Below are 25,245 nucleotides of genomic sequence, written 5' to 3'. Positions count from 1 at the left end.
GAGTAGGGAGCATTCAAAAGTAAAATACTAGTTGATTCTTTTCCGCAAGTCCCTTCTTTTTTTTTTTTTTTTTTTTTGTTAAATTCTTTTATTGGTACATTTTAGGAATACAACACAATTACATTTCTCACTGGGAATTGTACCTTTACATAATGCATCTTGGTTCTTACTTTTTCCCCATTCCTAGCCCTCCCTTCAACCCCTCCACCCTTCCCTATTTACAAAGACTTTATTTCCATTTTTTCCATTTCTCATCATTTTTCCTTTCCCTTCTTTCCTTTTCCCTGCCCCTCCCACTACCCCTACTCCTTTGGACCTTTTCTTCCATAAATAAGGACTAAAATGTATAATAGGTAATGTGAAATAGGAAGAAAAGGGGCAAAGGGGAAGGAAGTGGGAGGGCTAGGGGAAAGGATAGAAGAGAATGGGATTAATATGAGAAAATGGAAAAATAGGAACAAAATCTTTGTAAACAGGGAGGAATGGAGGGGTTAAAGGGAGGGCTGGGCGAGGGTGCAGGTCCCTTCTATTGAGTTCCTTGTCCCATGTAGTCAGTCTCCTGGAATCTAGTTCCATGGCTGTCTTTTTTCCTCCCCTTGAATTTATTCTGGTCACTGCTTTTCCTGTTTGGGGAAGTCTAGGATTATGGGTGGGGGGCTTAGGGACAAGTAGTTTAGGCTTAAATATTAAGTAAAGGGGCTTATTTTGATCACATTACTTGGGGCCTCCCTGAGGCTAGTTTTTTTTGCCTTTGTCTTTCTGATTTCTTGACCCTAATCTGCAGAGCCACAGGTGGCCTCTAGCTGCCCTTAGTAAGTCTCTCCATTAACTTCTAACAAAGCTCAACAAGGCCATCATCTTATCTTTTCCCTATTTACAGAGGCCCAGTATTCCAAGCAAATCACATCCCCTTCCTGATCAATACCAGAGCCTGAGCTGAGTCAAGCTAAAGCCACATGAATGCTTCTCACCAATCAGATAATGCACAGTATTCACAATAGTTGTTTTAACAGTTTTATTAAGGTATAATTACATACAATAAAGTTCCACCATTTCAAATAAACAATTCAATGACTTTTGGCAAATGTATTCAGCATGTAATCACACCAAAATCAAAACAGAGAGCATTGGTATCTCCTTAGAAAGTTTTCTTGCCTCTTTTGGCTACTGGCAATTCTTAATCTGTTTTCTGTAACCATAGCTCTGTTTTTTCTTATTTTTTAGAATTTCATATGAATGGCATCACATAGTATGTGGACTTTTGGGTCTGATGTCTTTTATTTAGGATGATGATACTGAGTTTCATCCATGTTGCACATGTTGGTGAGGAGTATCCCACTGTGGTTATACCGTAATTTGTTTGATTCACTGTAGATTGGCCTTTGAGTTGTTTCCAGTTTGAGGCTAAAATGAATAGTTGCTGTGAACATTCACATACAAGTCCTTTTGTGGACGTATGTTTTAATTTCTCTTAGGTGATACTTTGAAGATTGCTGAGTAGTGTGGTAACAGTGTATTTAACTTTATAAGTGGTTGATCTGTTTTCCAGCATGGTTGTGCCACTTTGCATTCCCACCAGAAGTGTATAAGAGCTGTAGTTCCATATTTGCATCAGCACTTGGTATGGTTGGCCTTTTTAATTTTAGCCATTTTTGTAGTTATATAGGTATGGTATCTCCTGGTAGTTTTTACATTTGCATATCCCTAATAATTATTGAGGTTGGGCATCTTTTCACAGGCCTCATTTAATTTATTTTATTTTATTTTGTGGTACCTTTTCCCCATTCCTTATTGGGTTTTCTTCTTACGAATGTATTGTAAGACTTTCCCTAATCTTTTTTATCTTCCTCTTTCCTCCCTCCTTATTCTCTCTAGAACTTTATTCTCCTATTCTGTCTGCCCCAGTTTAACTCTCTGCTCTTCCCAGAGTCTTCTTCTATCTCCCCTTTCTCACTCTTTCTTCTTTGCTTCTTTCCTCCTCCTCCACATTTTCTTTTCTTCTCTAGGACACCTCAAATCCTGAGAATCTGACCTCTTTTCCCATTACATATTATAAATTACTCCATCACAAGCCCATAGATTTCCATCCTGGCCACTGTCAGTTCCAAAAAAGGGGAAAAAACCTCTCCCTGATGAAGGTCCAGAAGCAAAAATGTAGAGCCCGTCATAATGGAAAGATGGCTTAGCACATGGCATCTTCCTCCTCCCTAAAGATTAATGGTGTTTGTGGATAGAGGTGCTTTTACTGAAACCTAACATTGGAAAGTCAGGAGTGTTAAGTGAAACTCAGCCTGCTGAATCAGCGGTTCAGCAGCCTTCACAAACATAAGATCACTTGTTTGCATAACAAGCCTCTCCCCTGACACATCTCCCAGGTCCAGGGGCATCTCCTTGCCTGAAGACACTAGTGTGACAATATTTGACTTCAAAGTGCAGAATACACCATATGCAGTGTTAGAGTATCCAGATGAAAGATTGTGGAATGGTTTCTTTTCTGAAAGAGGACTGTTTAGCTATAACTCACTTATTATACAGTTCACCCTTTCAGAGTACACAGTTCAGTGGTATTTTGTATAGTCATAGGTACTGTATGTGTAATTATTATTACCATAGTTTTAGAATATTTTACCACTTCAAAAAGAAACCCAGTAGTCTTAGCTATCACTAAACTCTTTTGCTATCATTGCTATGATCCCCTACCCGCCCAACTCCTGGAAACCTTAAATTTACTTTCCATCTCTACAGATTGGTATATTCTGGATATTTCCTATCAATGGAATCATATAATATGTGGTTTTTTGTATATGGCTTCTTTCATTAAGTATAATGTCTTCAGTGTTCATCTATGTTCTCCTATGTGTTACTACTTCATTTTCTATGGCTAAATAATAGTCCACTGAATGGATATACCATTTTGTTTATCCACATTTGAGTTGTTTCCACCTTTTGGTTATTTATTATGTTTTTCTATAAACATTAGTATACAAGTTTTGGTGTGGTCATATGTTTTTATCCCTCCTGGGCATACAGTAGATATTTCTCCTGGGTATACCTACTAGGACTAGACATACTAAGTCATCTGGTAACTTGAGGGACTGACCAACTGGTTTCCAAAAGGGGCAAAACATTTTACATTTCTACCATCAATATATGAGGGTTTCGACTTTTCTATCTCTTTGCCAACAACACGCATTATCTGACAGGAATGAGGTTTTTTGTTGTTGTTTTGTTTTTGAGACAGGGCATCACTATGTAGTTTAAACTGGCCTTGAACTCACTATGTAGCCCAGGCTGGCCTTGAACTTGTGTCAGTCCTCCTGCCTCAGCCTCTTGAGTACTGGGATTACAAGCATGTGCCACTACACCTGGCAGGAATGGGTTTTTAACCATATAATTAGATCCTCAAAAGTTCATACAAACATACACACACAACCACAAATACATTTATATAATCATTGACACAAATACACACAGAAAACCATATAGTGGTGCTTAACTGCATACTCCTCTAGAGTTCATGTACATAACATATTCATAGAATAGTATAGATACTTGTGTAGATATTTGCTTTATACTCTAGATACGTTTAGTTTGGTGACCTTTCTTCTGCTCTGTATCTTAGTTTCTCATCCAAAATTGCAAATTAATAAGCTACTTTTAATAAGAATTAAATTCACTGTACACTTATAAAGCATTTAAAACTGTCTGTCAAATGCTAAGTTTTTAATCAGTACTAGCCATCATATTTTCTGAAAGCAAGTTTTCACAGAGGGAGGAGCACACTGAAAGAGGCGTAGGGTGGGGCAGGAGGTAGAGCAAGGAGCCAAGCAGCACTGCATTGGCTGTGAATTAGGCAGCTCTCCATCCACCCTGTACCTGAGCAGTCTTCTCTGGTCACACTAGCAACCCATAAACTCATCTATCCCACCCTACTCTACCCAAAGCCACAAAGCTCAGAGAAGATGAAAGGTGGTTGGTGCAAGCTGGCTCTGGATTTTCAGTTGCATCAAGTCTTTCTGTGGCAGGCTTGTCTGCTGCAGAAGGCCTGGCTTTGGCATTCATTGGCTCTGCTTGGCTGTCTTTTCTGTTTGTATAGGTCAGCATTTATCACCCTGCACCTGCCTCTCCAGGACATTCCATGGCCATGGTCAGTCTGCCCAGCTCCCAGCAACACCTGTCAGCTAACATGTGAGTAAAAACCTCAACCCTCCACCCTAGGACCTAGCATAGAAGGGTCATCTTTGCCCTCTTTTGGCTATCAAACATACCCATGCACAAACCAAATCATTCCATCCTGAGAGACAACAATCCCACTTCCCTCACCACTGCCAAAGGAAGTAATGGTGAAAAACAAAAATTAGCAAGTCACAACATCCTAGCTCATTATTTTACGAAAGGAGAAAGAGACTGCTAGATTATATATCACATCACTGGAAGACTGGATATTGAGCAATCTCAATTGTATTTCTTTAGGTTCAAAATGTTGGGTCATAAATGGATGTTGATTTAGTAATCACCATAAAATATAGTGTGTGGGGAAGGAAAAAAAACATGTAGTTGCGAACACACTCCTAAGTTCTTTAATAAAACATTCTAGTGTCTCATAGTCCTTAGAATCTAGAAGGACTTGTTAACATCTAGCCTGAGGGATATTCTGGTGACCCCTGAATTTAACAAGGCATACTGGGTTATTTCTTTAATACCTTCAACCTGGCGGCTACTCAGACTCATTCAGCCTCAGTCTCACTGTTACCTGTTGTCTTCACTCCCAGGACTCATACCTGGATGTCACCTGAGTCTTGTGAAAACTTTAGGGTGCAATGTCCATTCTAACTTGAGGACATTTTCACTGTGTTTATTGTAAGTTCACTCCCCTCCATCCCACTATGAAGCTAATATTTCATTGTGTGCCAAAGAACAAAAATCAACCCTTGCTTCCCACTTCCCAGTGTACACTTCTCTGCCTATATTCAGCTGGCTCCTTAGCCCTTCCTAAAAGTCGAACTTGTCCCTACACACAGTTTTGGGAATAAGTCAGAGACTTCTGTGCTGACCTCTCATTTCCCTGGGCCTTGCAGACTGTGACAGTCTTCTTGAGGGACACACCACAGCAGTGAAAAAGTATGCTAGGTGGACCACTACCTGTAGGTTTGAGAGCAATCTCTACCACTAATTCCTAGCCACCAAGGCTTTCCTCCATAAGAGGACAGTTTTCCCATTGTTAAAGTGCCAGTGTCGGCCTAAATTAGGAATTAGCACCTGTGCGGTGCTGTATGGAAGGGGAGAGAGATGGAGAAAACAAGTACCTGCTCTTCTCCGCTGCTATTTGAACTAGGTTGTTCCACTTTGATCCTCCTTCATGTTGAGGTTTCACATTTTTAAAGGTTTTTCTTGCTAACCACTGGGTTGAGGGGCTCTGGGATGCAGCTCTGATTGTACCACTGATAGGCCCTGTGCCCTCCGCCAGACATGCTCACCTTCTTCCCTTCCGGTTCCCTGTGTCTCCCAGGTTTGTAGCCCTACACTCCTACTCAGCCCATGGACCAAATGAGCTGGACCTGCAGAAGGGAGAAGGCATCAGGGTCCTGGGGAAGTACCAGGACGGCTGGCTCCGGGGCATCTCCTTGGTCACTGGGCGAGTCGGCATCTTCCCCAACAACTATGTCATCCCCATTTTCAGGTGCGTCCCCTTCAGTCTCAGGCTTCAGAAGTTTGGATCATCCTATACCAGGGACCTCCTGAGGGTTGAACTGATGGAGATCAAGAAACAGCTTTGCCCTATTATCTTAACTCTTTTAAAAATATACAACAAAAACAATTATATTTTTATAGCTCTTCATAGTTTACAAACACTTCTGCCTCTTTTAACTCACTAGCCATGCCTAATAATCTTGTATATATTATTTTACAGATGAGGAAAGTGATGTGCAGGATTAGACAGCTTGATTAAGAGTGAGATTTCAAGTTTTCTTCTGCACAAGTCCCAGAATCCCACCTCACATCCTAGGCCCCAACACTCCATCTAGTGGAATAACTGGGAAGTGAATCAGATGACCTTCCCAGAGTACCTGGGCAGAGTTCTCAGGATGCTACACCATTAGGCATAATTTCCATGAGCTTGGACCACTAAATGTTCATCCACACCCCAGAACAAATGCTAGTCACCCTGCAAGCCCTTTTCTCTGTCTGCTTTCCTCATCTTTTTTAATTCTGCCACCACCTGTGAATTTCACTTGCCCACAGTTTATCCTGCCATCTTACACCATGACCACAAATGCACACAGACCTCAAATCTACCCATGACTCATCCTACCTCCACCTCCTTCAACCCAAGCAAAGCCATCATTATGCCCCAAACACTGTCTTTATGATATACCGGAGGGTCACAACACCAGGGAGAATGACAGGCCCATTGTAATCTGTAGGAGTCAGACCAAAAATCATATGTCCACTTTTGGGGACCTTCATTGAGGCTGGACACTGTCTGGAGGAGGGCTGCAAAGATGATGAGGAAACAGCAAACTGTATCACTGAGAAACTGATAAAGAAACTGCCTTGTTTCACCTGTAGAAGACAAGGGACAGAGGGATCTTAAGAGACTGTGTAAATCTGGAGGTAGATTTGTTAGATAAGAGGGCAATGGAGTAGACCAGGGGACACAAATTAGAAGGTTTTAGTTCAATAAAAGGCTGCACTTCAGACCCATGGAATTTTCCAACCAAGCTGGATAGTGAGGTAGAGAACCTCCTCCTAAGAAGAGTGCACATAAAGTCTAGGTCCCCACAGATCCAGGATTATAGAAAAAGATTTCTTCACATGGCAGAAAGTTGAGATAGAAGATGATAGCTATGGAAGGTTCCTGGACTTTTTTAAAGTTGAAAACTATCCAAAGGCAAACTAAGAGTATCTGTAACTGATGTTTTATTTCATTCCTTCAACAAATATTGAATGCTGTAAGGTTGCTATTGAATCCACACCTTCCTCCCAGCTCACGGAAATCAGAACAGTTGCCTATCTTGAGGTCCTGCTAGTGTTTAGGCATGATTTTCCTTATGATCAAAGAGCATTCCCAAGAACAAGTCCTTGTCAAGAAACATGTTCCTGAGGGTTATTGGATGACAAAGAATCAATGCTTTCTCAGCATTTGTTATGTTCTCCTAGATGGTCTTTCTGATATAAGAAAGTTCTCATCCCAACAAATCTTGGACATGAATGATACATGCCCTATTTGTCTATCTGGGTTCAGCTAACCCTTGTTCTTAACCATTCTTTCCACTGTGGGAAGTTTCATTGTCTCCACTTCTCAGGGCTAGAAAGTGCTGTCCTTTGCCAGCTGAGTTTCTACTGCTATTACCAAGTTAGTGAGAACTTAGTGGGTTGGGCTACCTGTCCAAGGCTCCTTTCTGCTCTTAGATTCCATGTGGGGTTTTTGGCTCCCTTGTCTTTGTTTTTGTTTCCACTGCTATCCAGCCCCTTCTGTGTGTAATACAGACTTTTACGAAATAGAGTCAGATATTTGGGGTGGCTCCCAAGCATTGGAATCTTTGCTCTTATTAGTATCATCCCCACATGAACTGAGTCAGCCTGAATTTGGGAATTAACTACAGCCGAGAATTGACCAAAACACCAGAGTTTATATTTAGGATTCAGCAAGTGAGTCTTTGAATGAGTGAGACTCAAAAAGGCTGCTGTGCCATTGTGTACTCCAGCCCTCTAAGTTAAATACCAACACTAACCTGCCTACCTCTTCTTGACAACAACTAAATCTCTGCCATTAAATACCAGAGACAGGGCCAGGGATTTAGTTCAGTGGTTCTGCCGCCTGCCTCGCAAGTGCAAGGTCCTGAGTTCGATCCCCGGTACAAAAAACAAACAAATACCAGAGACATTTGTGGGCTCAGGTTGTACAGAACAGCTGTCAAATTTTTTTCTGTCTGCCATCCAAACCCCTTCTAAATAGCAACAACATCCCTTTGAGTCTGCTCTTCTATGTAGTCCGGGGGCGAGGCAAACCTTCCCTCCCTGTTCAGAGGTCGAATCCTTCTCCCCTTCCTCCTCGACTCATCATGTAGCTAAGGATGAGGCCCAGATAATCTTACATTCCCAACTAGAACTTTGAAATGTACGAGGAAGGAAAGGATGCAGGCAAAGGTGATGATCATTCATGATGAAAGCACCAGCAGGAACATCTGACCCATATGTCTTGCTGGAGATTTCCTTGCTGAACCCTCTGAAGCTCCTGTTTCCAAGTCCTTTTCTCCCCCTCCTGTCCTCCCAACAAATTCCCTTCTGCCCAATTAGCCAGGGTATTTCTTTTTTTTGCAAACTTTACAGACACATAGATGCATACCTGGTGCCCTATGGGTAGAGGAAAGTGATGGATGGATCACTGCTCCTTGGCTTTTAGCACTTTACACAGACTACATAAAGCTGGCCATAGTCTGCTGCCAGTGGTGGGCCCAGCAGAGCTGCTATGTGCAATGCCCCTTTTGATTTTTTGGTTTTTTTGTTTTGTTTTGGTTTGGTTTTTTGGTACTGGGGATTGAATTCTGGTTCTTGTGCTTGCAAAGTAGGCGGCAGAACCACTGAGCTAAATCCCTGGCCCCCCTTTTGAATTTTGGTAATATCCCAGACAGAAAAAGACACAGGGACCTGATCAATAGAGCAAATCAGAAGCAACATCCACTCCTCCCACTTACATCCAGAATGTCTTTGTCTTCTTTGGAAAATAAGGATCATAATGTCTCATAGGGATTAATTAATACATGTTAGCAAAGTACTTTGATGTTGGTAGAAAGTGTTAGGTAAGTGCTAAGCTTTTTGCCAAAAGACATAGAGAGACTCAGTGTTGGATGAGAGACTTGGGATTTAGGAGTTCCTGGAATCTGGCCCAGTGCTGGGCTCAGAAAAATGAAGTCATACCTCAGTCCTTGAATAGCAATTCCAAGAAGGGACTGGTAGAATAAGGCTAGCTTGGACCTAATTAGCGTTATTCTGTCCTTGCTGCTGCTGCTACTGCTGAAAACATTTTTGGAACCTGTCTTTCCTCTTGCCAATCCATTTTGCAGCATACAACTCCTGGGGCCTCTGTTCAAAAGACAGGCAGATCATCTTCACTCTGCGATGGAAGCCAGAGTTGGGATTCCTCTCCACTGCCCAGGCCTCATCTCTGAATGTAGACCAGGGCAAAGCCCCAGGCCTCTTCAGTGACCATACCACCAGAGGGGCCAGAGGCAGGGTGGCAGCTGCAAAGGGAACTCCCTTGCTGCAAGTACAAGTACAAGAGCATTTGGCTACATACTTGTTGGGCAGCATTGGCCACAATTAAGTGGCACCTTCACCATCTTCCTGTGACAGTGGTTCATTATGAAATTATATTATCTTTCTTTTAAAAAGAAGGAGAGGAAAGAAGAAAGAGAAGTGAATGGAAATTGCCCTAAAGGAAAACTTGGAGGCATTGACAAGAAGGAAATCATGAGGGCATCTTGTGCCAGGGTCTTGGTTGAGTTCGTCATTCCCGGGGAATTAGTAGAGGTTACTGAATCGGCAGAGTACCAAGGTGACTGGTAGAAGAGGTGATGTTGGGGTTGGATTGGTGAAAAGGAAAGAAAGGCATGTAAAATGTCCACCACTCCCAGGAAGTTCAGGGAGTTGCAGGTTGGAAACAATGAACAAGGGATTGTTATTTTATAAAACTTTAATGATGTTCTTGAAAATCACAGCCTATGGCTGAATAATTAAGATCTTATGAAGGCATGTGCAGGGGCTATGGGCAGCTTTAGCTCATTTATTTCAGGCAGAATAAAAGGGTTTTCCTGCTACCAGATAATGCTCTCACCAGCCAGGAGGAGGTATAGCTAGCTCAGTGGTAAGGGCAGAGGAGCTGGGTTCAAATCCCCAATCTAACAGTTGCTTGAGTAAGTACAAATCTCTGTTTTTTTAATGTATAAAATAGTGGTGCTAATAGCACTACATCAGAAGGCTGTGGTAAAGAATTCGTGTATTGATGTGGGCAAAGGCCTGGCATACAGTAAGGACTCAGCACATTAGGGCCAGGGATTTAGCTCAGTGGTTCTGTCACCTGCCTCACAAGCGCAAGGACCCGAGTTCAATCCCCGGTACCAGAAAAAAAAAAGGACTCAACACATGTAGCCATCATGGTAGCCATTCAACAAACATTAATCAATAATATATGCGGTACCCAAAAGATATAAAATAGCAATAGAAAATCTGCCTTCAGAGAGTTTAGACTCTAGTGGGACAGCCACTGAATGGACAAGAAATTGCCATTGCAAAATGAGATGAATAAATGCAAGATCTTGTGCTGAAGGGATGTGCTGCAAAGAGGGATCAGAGCTGCAGTGAAAGATGAAATTCAAGCCTTCTAGTCCCACCAGGCCTCCATATGAGCCCCTCTCCCTGCCCTCAGCTCTCCCACACAGTTATCAAGAGGTAGAGAGGTGCAGCCCACCTAGTTGGGCCCATATGGCAGGAAGAGGGTGAGGAGCATCCACATTTTGGTTTATGGTTAGGAGCTGATAGTTTTTGAAATTAGGACCCTTGACTGAACATTTTCCTTTTCTGTTTCTTCCCTTCAAAAAAAAAAATGTTCAACAACCAGAAAGGCCTCTAGTTTCCCAGATTCCCAGAGCCCTGGTCTCTACACCACATGGACATTGTCCACCTCTTCTGTGTCATCTCAAGGCAGCGTTTCAGAAGGTGATCCCCGGCAAAGCCGTCCTTTCAAATCTGTCTTTGTGCCCACGGCCATAATCAACCCTGTGAAGAGCACAGCCGGCTCGGGAGCTTTAGGACAAGGGTCCCTTCGGAAAGGGCGGAACAGCATGAGAAAGAGTAAGTGGTGGCAGAGAGGTACGTGCTTAGAGCTAAGTAAGAGGGGTCCAACCCCAGGGTACATGGGGTGCTTTTGACAAAAGCAGAATCTGGGCTTTAAAATGACCTCTGCAAAGGATGCTTTGTAATTTCCAAACAATTAATTATTGTATTGAAGCCACACTGACTGAAAGTCACCACCCTGGGTCACTTCCTGCATGTGTGATGACCACAAGGATGGAAGCAATCATGTATGCTGACACATAATTAGAACACAGCCAAGACAGGTGCTGGTTCTTACAAGGACAGACTGGCCAAAGCCTCTGCCGGGTCAGTGCTTCTCAAACTATGCTCTAGGGAGGACCCCAGGAGGTGAGTGTGCAGGAGCTGGAGGTAGGAGATGAGAATGAAGGGCCCAGTGCTCAGAACCCCTGACTCCCGTTGTGTATTTTATGTAATGTGTGCATAAGGTGGTTTTTTTAAGGTTATAGTGTAAAAACATGTACAAAAGCAAGTCTCCCTCATCCCCTTAGCCCTCAGTTAGAAATTTTCAATAGGTAGGAAGATAGATAGATAGATAGATAGATAGGTAGATAGATAGATAGATAGATAGACAGACAGACACACCCGTTAATTACGCTCACCACACTGTGCTGCACCTTGTTTTTATTTTTCCCTACACAACATCCACATTGCAATAGATACATACCTGTCATTTTAGGAACTATGTTTTCATCTCTTACCATAGTAAATCTCTACATAAAATTTCATTTTGGAGGATTCTAAAAAGTGTTTGAAAATGTTCTGCAGAAGTTCAAGGTTTTCTTCCTCTGTAACCAGCCAAGTGTAGTAAATATGGTTTACTCTATTCTTCCTTAATTAAACTGGGCCCTGCAGTCTCTCTTGCAATCTTAACAAATGATTAAACATGAAAATGATACACACAACTAATTAGAGGAGAAGAGTAACATACGGGACAATACTCTATGCAGGAAAATGCCCCAAGAAAAAGAAAAGTATCTTCACAGTACCCTATCCCAGTGTTTCTGTCTGACTGCCTGTTTGGCCACCAGTCTCTCTACTCTGGCTGCTTCAACTCACCTAACTGTACCTCCTGCCTTTGCCTCCCATTCCTTCCACCACCTCCTTCCCCTCAACACACACACACACACACATACACAACACACACACATAAGTGCAGTGGTACCTAGGTTCACAAACTTGATTCTTTCCACTATTCTGGTTGCAAACTGAGTTAGATGAGAACTGAATCAAATTCAACGGTTAGGTTCAATGTTGACCTTATTGGGGAAATTTGATACAGTTCTGATCCAGTTTGGTTTGTGGCCAGAATCATAGAGAGAATTGAGTTTGTGAACCAAGGTGCCACTGTATGCACAACAGCCCTGAGCCAGGTACTAACCTATTCAGTCTTCTCATTTGTAAAATGGAAATAAAAACTAATATTTATCTCATCACTGCTACTATATGGATCTAATAAAATAATCTATGAGACTAATGGTATAGTGCCCGGTATAGTGCCCGGTATATATAAGCTCTCAGACACATTAGGGTTTTTTAAATAATATTTTATTAGTAAATAAACTTTATCATTGCTACTACAAATAAATAGGTCCATCTAGAATTCATTTAGGATTGAAGCATTTACACTCAGTCTAGACCACTTCAGAATGCTGAGAATTGCAACCCATTGTCAATGACTCACACTTTCTTTTATAAATTCCCCCTCTACCTCCATATAAATTTTGATTGGCTTAGAGCTTTGACTGTTTGCATTGTATGCACAAGTAATAAGAAAACATTAAATCTCTTGAAAATAAGAAACCAACAAGATAGATACCATGACCCAATTTTTTACACATTCATGGGAGCCTCAGGACATGTCTTCCCAGTGTTGCTTTGACTTCCTGGGTCCTGGAGGCTTTCTCTTTCTCCCTTTTCCTAAGGTGAGACTGGTCAAACTATCAATCTCCCCAAAGCAAAGAGAAATGACAGGAGAATTGACCGTGGGCACCTCACAGAGCTGTCAGTAGAAAAATAAATGTCTAAACTGAAAGGTCAAGCTTGTGTAAATGGTAATGGGCTTTCTTGCTGCAGCTGAGAATGCCCAATGTGTTTAGTGAGTGTCCTGCTTTTCATGTTCCCATCCAGCCTGACAAAGTGTCACAATGCCGAATGTGGCCTTGCCTCAGGCCTTCTATGATAGACATAAATGACTTTGAGTCAAAACGTGTCAGTGGAGTGTCACAAGACACAGATCTCTGGATGAGATATAACCTATAACTCTGTAAATACTGGGAGATGCTTTTGAGAATTGGCCTTCAGTGTTTCTCAGAGCTGTGTCCCCCATTTCCTCCCAGGATGCAGTGAACCTCTGATTCCCAGGTCACCCACAGGACATCTTCCCAAAGGATGGGGCTCTCCTATCTTTAGAGAATTTCCGGAAAGGAATGGTTTCCTTTTACTGAAGGAGGACTATTCCAATTTTGTTTTTAAAAAATAATGAGTTCAGGAAAGGGCAAAACCAGACTCTTGGGCTTTTTATTGTTAATGTACACTACCCATCACCCTAAAATGAGTGATAGCTAAGAAACAGGGCATCTAATACGTTCCAAGCACTATCCAGCTAACATTTTGTGCACATAACAAGCCATAACCCTGACCTGCCCCGTGATGTCCCATTCCTGTCTCTGCCTTACAGATGAGGAAACTGAGGTGCAGGACAGTAACGTGACTTCCTTGTCCTGGACTCCCTGGGACAAAGTCTGATTTGAGATTCTATGTCATAAGACTTTTTTGAGCTCATCTACACATAGCCCTAACTCTGGACAATATTTCCAAGTTTGCCCCTGTCTGATATCCTGCTTGTCTAGCACTCATGCTGTCATTTCCACTCAGCCTTCCTCTCCGCAGGCGCCCCCCAAATAAAGCACTCCCCACCTCATGCCTAAAGCTCTGTCAGAACTGTCTTCAGCAAGTAGCAGGTTAGAATCCTCTTCCCTGCTCCCCTGTTTTCCTCTGTCCTTCCTTCTTGTCCTTCTCAGTTGTCTGTCTCTTGTGTTTCTTAATTTCTGCTGTCTCTCTGTCTCTTGTTTCCTCTGTGGTCTGCATACTATTATGTCTGCTTCTTATTGTGAAGCTATCTCTGTGCCTCTCTTCTTCACTCGGCATCTGAAGGCCCTGGAAGAAGAGAGTAGGGTGTGTCTGTCTGTGTGTGTGTGTGTGTGTGTGTGTGTGTGTGTGTGTGTGTGTGATGGAGTGAGACAGAAAGACAGAGGAGAAAAGCCAAATAGAAGCAATATACCCCTCTCTCTCTCTCTCTGTCACACACACACACACACACACACACACACACACACACCATTCAGTGAGCCAGTTATTTGCTGTCCGCATCAGCAAACAGCACTAAAAAAGAATAAGGTCACCTGTGAAAGACCCTGGGAGAGTGTGAACACAGTCAAATTAGGAAAGCGCTTAACTATTCCAGGGCATCAGGACACACTCACCCACCCCAACCCGCCTCTGTCCTCTGCCCCTGTTGCTGATATCTCTGTCTTATAATCCCCCAGATGGGTCTCTGCAGAGACCCGCCCAGTCCGGGATCCCCACCCTCGTGATGGGCTCCCTCAGACGCAGCCCCACCATGACAGCGCGGCCTCAGCAGTTCCAATTCTACCAGCCACAGGGGGTCTCCTCCTCCTCCTCCTCTGCAGTGGTGGAGATGGGACCCAAGCCTCCTTCCACCGGGGAGCCTGCCCTCACCTTCGTCAACAGAGGGAGCGAAACCAGGATCCACTCCGCAGCCAGTTCCCTCCTCATGGAAAGCAAGGAAGTCCCCACCAAGAGCGAGCCGCCACCCAAACCGCCTGCATCTGCCCCTCCATCAATCCTGGTGAAACCAGAAAACTCAAGGAATGGCATCGAGAAGGTAGGAGTGGGGCACTGAGAGCCTGACTCTTTAGCCCCGACTTTCCACACCGTCGCAGCCCCTGAGGTTTTAGCGTTAGTGGGCAAAGATCCAGAACCCAGAACGCAGCCACAGAAGAACCCTCACACCACGCCACCTCCCCTCCCTAGACATGGTGCTGACTCCCTTATGCCTCTCAAATCCTTTATACATTCTTCTTTTGAGGCCCAGAGGCTTGGAATAAACATGACTTTGGCATCAGACAAATCTTGATTTGAAACTGCAACTTGCTGGCTGGGTAGCTTTGGGCAAAACACTTTACCCTTCTGAACTTTTCTTTGGCTAGTGTGTAAAATGGAGGTAAGAATAATGATAACCATATAGACTGGAGAGATGAAATGATATAAAGTGCTTACATGGGGCTTGACACATAATCATTCATTATGTCACAGAGGCAACTGAGACACAGGAGAATCTACTATCAAGGTCACACACTGAACGATGTCAATTCCAACAGCTAATTTATTGTGACCTCTGTGGCAGAGGTCAGACCTGTTAACTTCTACCCAGACCTTTTTACACTAGGAGACAGGAGCTTTTGAAATACCCCTGAAGCAGGAAGGATCTGGAAAGGAAGAGGTAACATTAAGAAAATTAGATGATGCTCATTGTTATCTTGAAGTTTTGAACATCACTGCCACTGAGGTGTCACCACCACTAACATCGCTCCCATTCTCCCCAAGACAGGAAGATGATGTAATTTCCTCCTATTTGTTAAGCATTTCCTAAATACTAACAACTTGCAGGCACTGTGCCCAGTACTTCACATGTCCCATCTCATTTAATACTGACAACACCCCTCTGAAGTAGGTATTATTTTCATCTTCATTTTAAAATAAGAATATGGAGCCTCAGGAAACTAAAGGCCAGTTCTTGAAACCACACACCTGATGCACAGAAATGTCTGGAATAAAATCCATAAAAACTCAGGTTCCTCAATCACCCTCACTGGAGGAAAGATAGCCTATTTAATAAATGGTGTTGGAAAAATTAGATTTCAACCAGCCAAAGATTAAAACTAGACCCATACCTATCACCATGCACTAAACTAAGATCAAAGTGGATTAAAGATCTAAATATTAAGACAGAAACACTAAACTTGCTGGAAGCTAAGTTAGGTAGAACTCTTGAAGACATTGGCATAGGAAAAGACTTCATGAACAAAATCTCAGCACGGGAACAACACACAAAGCACAAAGAATCAAAAACTGGGATCTCATCTTATTAAAAAGCTTCTGCACTGCAAGAGAAAAGCATCAACAGAGCTAAGAGACAACCTACAATGTGGGAAAAAAAATTTTAGCAGCTGTACCTCAGACAAAGGTCTACTATCTAGAATATATAAAGAACTGAAAAAAATCAGACCCCCCAAATTCAAAGACCCAATTCAAAAATGAGCATCTAAAATGAACAGACATTTCTCAGACAAAAAAGTAAAAGCAGCAAATAAATAAATGAAAAAATGGTCAATATCACTGTTCATTCGAGAGATGCAAATGAAAACAACACTGAGATTTCACCTCACCCCAGAAAGAATGGCTGCTATCAAGAAATCTACCAATAATAAATGCTGGCAGAAGTGTAGGGAGAAAGGAACCCTTCTCCATTGTTGGTGGGAGTGTAGACTGGTGCAACCACTGTGGAAATCGGAGATACCTCAAAGAACTAGGGCTAGAGGTCCCATTTGACCCAGCTATTCCCCTGCTGGGGATCTTCCCCAAAGAATTAAAAGAATCATACCACAGTGATGTATGTGCACCCATGTTTATAGCAGCACAGCTTATAATAGCTAAAGCCTGGAAACAGCCCAAGTGCCCATCAACTGGAAACTGGATAAAGAAGATGTGGGGTTTTTTTTATAAATGGAGTACTACTCAGCCATAAAGAATGAGAAACTAGAGACATTTATAGCTAAATGGATACATATTGAGGCCATCCTCTTAAGTGAAATAAATAGGACACACGTATAAATACCAAATAGTTTCTCTAGTGTGAGAAACTGAAAGTGTAAATAAGGATTAAAATGATTAAAATGAATAATTGATAATTTGAAATAGGAAAAGGTCCAAAGGTGTAGAGGTGGTGGGAGGGGAAAGGGAAAAGAAAGAAGGGAAAGGAGAAATTATGAGAAAAGAAAAAAAATGGAAACAAAATCTATGTAAATAGGGGAGGGTGAAGGGGGTGAAGGGCGCACAGGTAATGGGGAAAAGAATAAGAACCAAGATACATCACGTACAGGTACAAGCACCCAATGATAAATGTAAACGTATTGTATACCTAAAATGTACCAATAAAAGAATTTTTTTAAAAACCCTCAGACTCCTAATGCTAAGCTATACACTTACAGGAAAAGGCATTTTCAAAAAGAGTTGTGATTCATATGAGTGTTGGGAGTTCTCGTTCTGACTCAGAGTATTCAAGTGATTTAAACTTTTCCAGGCACAGCTGCCCAATAAGCTAAGTTATTAGATATAGCCCTCAAACAGGGTTTAGTCAGTCTCCAGGCCCCAGCTAGCTATGGAAAGAGTCAAAAAGTGTGAAGAAATTTTGGGTTATCAGTTGAGGATACAAGGATTGAATTTCATGGAAAAAAAGAAATAATTCCCAGTATCTACAGAATACTTTATTAAACCCTAAGACAGCGATTGGCCAAAGCAAATACCTTTAATTACTAGGCAGTTATATAACAGACTAGGACAGGTGAAAAGAAGGAGAGTGAGGCTGGACTTGGAGCAAACAGGAGCTCACAAGTCTCACATAAAGGGGAACTGTTCCTTGGGTCCAGTCAACTATTGCCAGATGGGGAGTTACCCAGTGTGCAAGATCTGGTTGGTTTTTTTTTCAATGCTAGAAGATTGAACCTAGGAAAGCTCTACCACTGAGCTACATCCCCAGCCCTTTTTCTTTATTTTTTATTTTGAGACAGAGTCTCACTACGGTGCCCAGCCAAGGCTCAACATTGTGTTCCTCCTGCCTCAGTCTCTATAAGGGCTGGGATTACAGATGTGCTTCACCACGCCTAGTCTTTGATTTTTTTAAACACACACATGAAGTCCTGGATTTTTACATGCAGTCTTCTGGTCATTCTGTGTGGAGAAATACATCAAATTCTCAAACATTCTGAAGGCTAAATTCAGCCAGCAGGTGTCTAATGAGCAAACGATCCACTGAGGGCTTACCAGACTATTAAGGAAATCTGTAAATAAAGTCACAAGGAGAGGCCTCAACAAAGAGTTTGGCCTGGAGTTAGACCTTAACCAGGGCAGCAAGGAGACAGGGAAGGTGAGCTTTTATTTGCTAGAAGGGATCATACCCTCTTGCATCAGGCCCTTTTTATAAATAATTGCCTACTCTATGTCTCCCAGATAATGCTGAGTCTTCTTCAGTTCTCGATTTAAATAGCTCTGCCTCTAAGAAGCCTTCCCAGCCTAGGCCCATCGCAGCTGTAGTTAGGTTCTTCTCTGCATTCACAGTGTCTGATACCTCCCCCATCATGCACTTGTTATGATTTTCTGTTTGGCTTTGTTCAGTCTTGGATTCACACCTCCTAACAGAGTGCATTATGCACAGTAAACACTCCTAGTAGACAGAAGTATTTGCTGAATGAATAACACATAGATAAGGCATTCTGAGTGGGGACAAATGTAGAAAAACAACATGAACTCAGTCCCAGGGGAAACAGTACATGTCTCACCCATGTTCCTTTGCTCTTTTCTCTTGCAGCAAGTAAAAACCGTGAGATTCCAGAATTACAGCCCTCCTCCCACCAAACATCACACCTCCCATTCCTCCTCTGGAAAGCCTGAACAATCAGCCACCCTCAAGGGGTCCCAGCCTGAAGCAGCCTCCTTGAGCCCAGAGATGACCATCCTGTTTGCCCACCGAAGCGGCTGCCATTCGGGACAGCAGACAGACCTCCGAAGAAAGTCAGCTTTTGGCAAGGCCACAACCCCAGTGTCCACTGCCTCAGCCATGAAGACCATGTCTCCCAGCAAATGAATCTACAGGTGGCTTTTCCTAGAACACAAAGAGGTGAATTGCATTTAAATACAGTGTGCTCCACTGAGACCATCCTGCCATTCTTTGGGGACTCCTTCTGTTTGTTTTTACCTCTAGGAAAAGGAAAGTGGAAGCAGGAATTCCTGCCCTGGGTGTAGTGGCCTTCTGAACGTAAGGAATCTATTCAGCCAGGCCCACTATTCAGACCAAGGATTAGGAGAGCGTCATGCCCACTTTGTCCTCCAGTATGTAGTGTGGATTCTCATCTTCTATGTTCCATGTAGAATTTCTGTGGTGTCCTAAAAGGGGCTTCAACCAGAAGTATGCCAGAGGTGGAATTGTTGGCATTGCTTCTTTGACCTTATCACCATTTTCTCCTCTTACCCCATTAGAACAGCTTCTGCCATCTTCGGAGGCCTATACAGTGGCCACTAATAGCTCCTCCACAGAATCATAATTCTGGTATAAGACGGATACTTTGAACATTTTAAACTCACTAAAACTTCTGAGTTTGAACCAAACAAAATGAGAAAGATGACTATGAAATATCAAGTTATCATACTTTAAGTTTCTCAATCTGTTTCTGCACATATAAACCTACCCAATAAATAAGCAGGAAGCACAGAGCTGTGAATATGCATGTGTTATGGACAATTAATTCATCCCCACCACCAAAACAGAACATGGTGTACCCAAAAACAGCCTTAAATAGGGGCTCAGTTTGGATATATTTTCTTGTTTACACTGTTACATTTTTGCTTTCCCTGACTTCTCCTTTGGGTTAGGCTAGTTGTCTCCACCATAAGGCACCTATGTCAATGAGAATATGGGAGTCTAAGGCTGGAGGAAGTGCTTCCCAGAGGAAAGCTGTTATCAAAGGGGCTGAACAAAGAAGGTCAGAGAGAAAATGGAAAGTAAGGAGGAAGAAAAAGAGGAAGGGCAAAAAATATAGGGAAGAGAGAAGGAGGAAGAGATGAAAGCACAACAGAAAGATGAACATATCAGGGAAAAAGATAAAAGACTCATGGGTGGGAGGCAACTTTGACATTCCCAACAAATAGAGTAAAAAGGACAGGGTCTGCAATGAAGAAAGGGGCAAAACCCCACAAAGAAAGAGCTGAAGTGAGCAGGACTGGACAGGCAGAGCCTTGTAAACTGGAGTAAGGAGGCAAGGCCATGCTGTAAGACAATCCATTCATTCTCGTTAAACTTTTTATTTCCTTAAAATTTTTTATTGATACATTTTAGGTATACAATACATTTACATTTATCATTGGCTGCTTGTACCTGTACATGATGTATCTTTTTCCCCCCATTAACTTTATTGGCACATTTTAGGTATACAGTTACATTCATCATTGGGATCTTGTACCATTACATGAGTCTCTTGGTTCTTATTTTTTTTCCCCTTCCCTTGCCCTCCCTTCACCCCCTCCACCCTTCCCTATTTGCAAAGACCTTGTTTCCAGTTTTTTCCTCTTCTCATATTTTTTCCTTTCCCTTTTTTCCCTTCCCCTACCCCCCCAATTCCCCTGCTCTTTTAGATCTTTTCTTCCTGTTACACAATATCAGTTATACATTTTTTAAATTACAATATTAAGATCTAGGAGACATTACCACAGATTTTACAGAATTTAAAAGGATATAGAAAGCATATTTCAAAAATCTTTTTTGAAATAAATTTGACAACTTCTAAGAAGTAACTTAGAAGACAAATTAATGAAACTAACTCTGGAGGAAATATAAAATTTGAGTAGCACCTATTAAAGAAAGTATATCCCTAGCTTGAAAACCTACCTATATGACAACAGCAGGCTCATAAACATTTTAACTGATAAATTATATCAAACAAAGCAGAAAAAAGAAGGAACACTTCTACCCTCATTTTAGGAAATCAACATTGTGCTAATCCTAAAACTGGATAAAGATAATAGAAGAAAAAAATATGAACATAGATAGAAATTTGCTTAACAAAACAAACTCTTAGGAGTCAGATCTGGCAGTATGTAGAAAGCGGTTTTGTTATAGGGATGGCAGCATTGGTTCAGCATTGGAAGATCCACCCCCAAAAGTCATCATTTTAACAGAGGAAAGGAAAAAGCCATATGATACTGTCACTAGTTGGAGAAAAAGTATTGGACTAAATTCTACAGCTGTTCATGGTAAAAGCTATCAGGAGCCTAGAAGCAGAACAGAAACTTCTCAACAAATTAAAGACATGTACTCCATACTTCCAGCGAGAACGCCTTGTATGAATGGAGAAGATACAATGCTTTCTCCTTAAGGTGGGGAACAAGGGCAGATATGCTCACTCTTTATCTGTCCATTAAACTTTGAAACCTACTCCCCACCAAAATAGTCTGGCAATAAAATGACACAACTAGGATAGGATTGGCATGGCAGAAGCAAAATCTTTATATGTAGATGAAATGATCATCTACAGAGAAAACACTAAGAAATCTCTAGGAGCCCCTAGAACTTGTACTTGAATTTAGCAGGATTAGAAAACACAAGGTATATATAAAAATGCAGGTCTGTGTATACTTGCTATAAATGAAGAGCTGGATATTGAAATTTAAAAGTTATGTAGGAGTACAAAGGACCTAGAAAAGTGAAAAGAAAAAAACAAAAATAAAACAGTGTTGGAAGACATTTAGTACCTAATTTTAAAACTTCTTCTAAAGCTACAGTAATCAAGGCAGTGATGGTGTAAGGAAAGACATAGATCACTGGAATAAAACAGAGAATCTAGAAATAGAACCACACATATATGGTCCACTGAGTTTTGAAAGATTATTCAACATTAGCATTTTATAGAATATAAACTCGATTCAAGAGCCAAGGAACAGATAGTGTCTTCAGCAAACAGCACTAGAACACCTGGTATCCATGTATAAAAAAGTAACCTCAACCCTTTTTTTCCATACATGAAAATAACTTGAAGGGATCTATGAACCTAAATAAGAAAGCCTAAAAGTATAAAACTTTAAGAAGAAATTATAAGGGAAAATATTTATGAATTAAGGGTAGGCAAGAATACCTTGGATACAAAAAACATGATATATAAAAGAAAAAAATTGATGAGATTCCATCAAAATTTAGAACTTTAAATGACATCATTAAAATGAAAAGTAGTCCTTAAACAGACCATATTTACAATGCATATAACCTATGACCAGAATATATAAAGAATTCTTAGAGCTCATTAATAGACAACCCAATTAAAATGTAGACATAAGAAGATGATAAATAGCCAGTATAGCACAAGGAATGGTGTGCAACTCTAGAATGAGAAAAATACTAATCAGTACAATAATAAGACTGAATTATATACTCATTAGGGAGATGAAGTCAAAAGTTTTAAAAGCCTTGTCATGACTTTTTCTTTTTGTTGGATTCTCTCCCTTTGCGTTTAATTTGTCATGATCAATGGATTCATTCTGCTGGGCTTCCTGGGGTTGTGATCCTCATTGTCTTTTCCTAGGGTATTGTCTAAAATTTTTTGGAGTGCTGGTTTGGTATTCATGAAGTTCCTGAGGTGCTCTTTATCATGAAAGTATCTTATTTCTCCATCAATTTTGAAAGATAGTTTTGCAGGGTACATCAGTCTGGGTTGGAGGCTGTTTTCCGTTAGGGCTTGAAATACATCACTCCAAGTTCTTCTTGCCTTGAAGGTTTGCATTGAGAAGTCTGCTGTGATTCTGATGGGCTTTCTTTTGTATGTGATTTGTTTCTTTTCTCTCACTGCTTGTAGAATTTTATTCTTCTGTTGGGTTTCTGGAATCCTAACTATTATATGCCTATGTGTAGATTTGTTTTGATTAAGGCTAGCTGGAGTCCTGTATGCCTCACTTATCTGTATGTCAAGTTCTTTTCCCCTCCTTGGGAAGTCTTCTGCCATCACTTCTGTGAAGAGTTTTTTTATGTCATCTGCACTCTCTCCTCTTTCTTCATTGACTCCAATCAGTCTTATGTTATTCTTCTTTGCATCGTCTAGCAGCTGCTGGATTGATTTCTCATGTTCCCTTACAATTTTAAAACAATTTTTCTTTTCCTCCTCACTAATTGCAATCTTATCTTCTATATGTGAAATTCTATCCTCACATTGGTTCATTCTGCTGCACAGACTTTCGGTGGAGTTTTTAATCTCTTGGAAATCTGTTTGTATCTGTTTTATGAATTCCATTTGTTTCCTATGTTGGGATTCCATCATGTTCCTCAGATCCTCTATGTTTTTATCTGTGCCCTCTCTAGATTTATTAATCATGTCTTGCACTATGAGCACAATCTTTGCTGTTATCTGAGTAATTATTTCTGATTTCATTTTTCCCAGATCCTCTTTTGTTGCCAGTTCAGAGAGTCCAGGTGGTTGAGTATCAGAGTGTTCCATCTTGTTTCCCTTTGGGGTTGCTGTAGGTGATCTGGAAGTCTGTTTTTGAGGCTTTGTATGTGTCTTCTCATTTCCACGGTGGGGGGGGGGGTTGCTTCTGGCTCCCAGGTGGCTCACCTTCTGTGCCCTAGGAGCTTGGGATGGCAGCAGGGGGGCTTCCTTCTGGGTGCTGGGACTGTCTGAGCTTCACTGCCCATTCTTGTTAAACTTAATTGTTGAGATTTAACATTCACTGCGTGCCCATCAGTGTGGATACTTTGATGCATAAATGTCATTTGGTACTAATACTGGATCCCATAAAAAAAAAAAATGCAGGCCTAATTGGACCTTTCCCATAGATAGATCTTGCAGGTCTTGGAATTACAAATGTATCTTTTAGCTACCTACACACTTGGCATATTAAATTATCTGTAGACTTTTCCAGAATGTAATAGAACAAAGTGTTGTGCCCAGATCGCGAAGTCCCCAAAGACCACCAAGGAGCCGATTCCGATGTAAACACACGAGGGTTGTTTATTCAAGCTCGAGCAGGGGCACTCAACCGTCACCGACACAGCAGATCAGGATTGAGAGCCCCGAATTTCAAATCAGCAGGGTTTTTATTGTGACTACAGCAAGGTTTAAGGATTTTCCATTTAGCAGTTACATGATTGGTTGATATTTAGCAAGCATGGGGTGTACATGGGGGGGCGGTTGAGGGGTGGCTACATGTAGATTTTATGGGAAAAAGGAACAATCAGCACATTGACAGAATGTTCTATAGATAATGGGCCCGGGAGCATCTGTTTTCTGGGCAGACAGAGGATTGAGTTAGAAGCTGTGTCCTTTTTTTATCTGTTGTCCCACAGCAAGGACATTTTATCATTATTTTATGGGCACAAAGGAGACTAGGGGAATAGTTGACTTCAGTGAAGTGGAATTTATGTCAAGGCCACTTTACTGTCTTATTCCAAGATGGAGTCAAATTTTAAAATGGAGTTAGTTAGGTCTCACAAAAGCAAAGCCATAATCCTGCCAAGGATCATGTGTCACATGTGTCATTATGTGTCACATGTGTGAGATTGTTGTGGCTGGTAGAGCAAACATGGTAGCATGTTGGTCTAGCATTTCTGTGAGATGCTGACCTGTGTGCACTCCACAAAATGAACATGCCAACTCCATGCCTCACTGAACTGAATTTACTGATCCAGTGGTGAAATGGCATACAGTCATAAGGACAGGGAAACATGGTATGATTTGTCCAAATACGAGTACCTATATCTCATCTTTTCCCAAAAAGCCTTCTCAATTAGTTTTTTTAGCAGCTTATTTTACACTGAGTGGCAGAGATGTAGCATAAGACAGCTAAATGTTCAGTCTGTGCCTCAGTAGCAATGGATCCAGTCAATTTTTCACTTTTGTGGCTATCAAGCAAGTTCTTTAGGTATAATGCAAATGTGCTTACGAAATGGAAATGAAAATAGAGCATGAAACAAAGTAGTCTCCCCATTATCCACTATTTCTACAAGATAACCGCTTTGAGAAATGGAAAAACTCAAAAACTCCTAGGCCTGTCACTCCCATTCCATCCCGACCCTTCACCCATGCCCATCAAACTCACTCACTCCCAAACTAAATCTCATCTTTATAGAGTTTAAAGAATGTTTGGCAGGGATAAGGGGATGTTGTTTCCAGATAAAAATTTACCTCAGCAGCACCTTTAATTCATTCATCCCACCAACTTGTTTCTAACCATTACTACATGCTGGGCACAGCAACAAGGACCATAGACCCGGACCCTCATGTAATTTCCAAAAAATCTTTACAGAGTAGCTGTAATTGTTCCTATTAGAGAGCAAAGGAAATTGAGGCTTGAAGATTAACTACAGTTGACAGAGCAAGGATGCAGACTCGAGCTATTGGATATCAAAGCCCAACTTGGGACTGTGCTGTGTGAGCAAAAAGACTGACCTTGACTTCAGGCCACTGGCTCCGTACTACTAGGAAGCAGCTTAGTGCACTTTTGATTACAGAGGCACAGATCCCAGCAGGCTCT

At 41.6% G+C, this 25,245-nt stretch overlaps 1 protein-coding gene across 10 annotated transcripts in view; it reads left to right on the top strand.

The window, feature by feature from the left end:
* Positions 1-19,444, top strand: part of Sh3rf2 (SH3 domain containing ring finger 2) — a 220,453-nt gene extending 201,009 nt beyond the window's left edge. For 4 of the 10 annotated variants that reach the window (XM_087180439.1, XM_021266111.2, XM_087180438.1 and 1 more), the window contains 5 exons: positions 4,097-4,188; positions 5,510-5,680; positions 10,622-10,854; positions 14,424-14,782; positions 18,545-19,444. In XM_087180439.1, coding sequence (XP_087036565.1) covers positions 4,097-4,188; positions 5,510-5,680; positions 10,622-10,854; positions 14,424-14,782; positions 18,545-18,820 — 1,131 coding nt within the window. In that variant the 3' untranslated portion in view covers positions 18,821-19,444. 10 annotated transcript variants of the gene reach the window in all.
* The last annotated feature ends 5,801 nt before the right edge of the window (positions 19,445-25,245 follow it).

The sequence above is a fragment of the Heterocephalus glaber genome, unplaced genomic scaffold (assembly GCF_053883595.1).
Source record: "Heterocephalus glaber isolate CG9 unplaced genomic scaffold, H.glaber_assembly_v1.0 deba00001463, whole genome shotgun sequence".
NCBI classification, from domain to species: Eukaryota; Metazoa; Chordata; class Mammalia; order Rodentia; family Bathyergidae; genus Heterocephalus; species Heterocephalus glaber.
The sequence above is the reverse complement of the archived record's forward strand: the minus strand, read 5'-3'. Positions and strand labels throughout refer to the sequence as shown.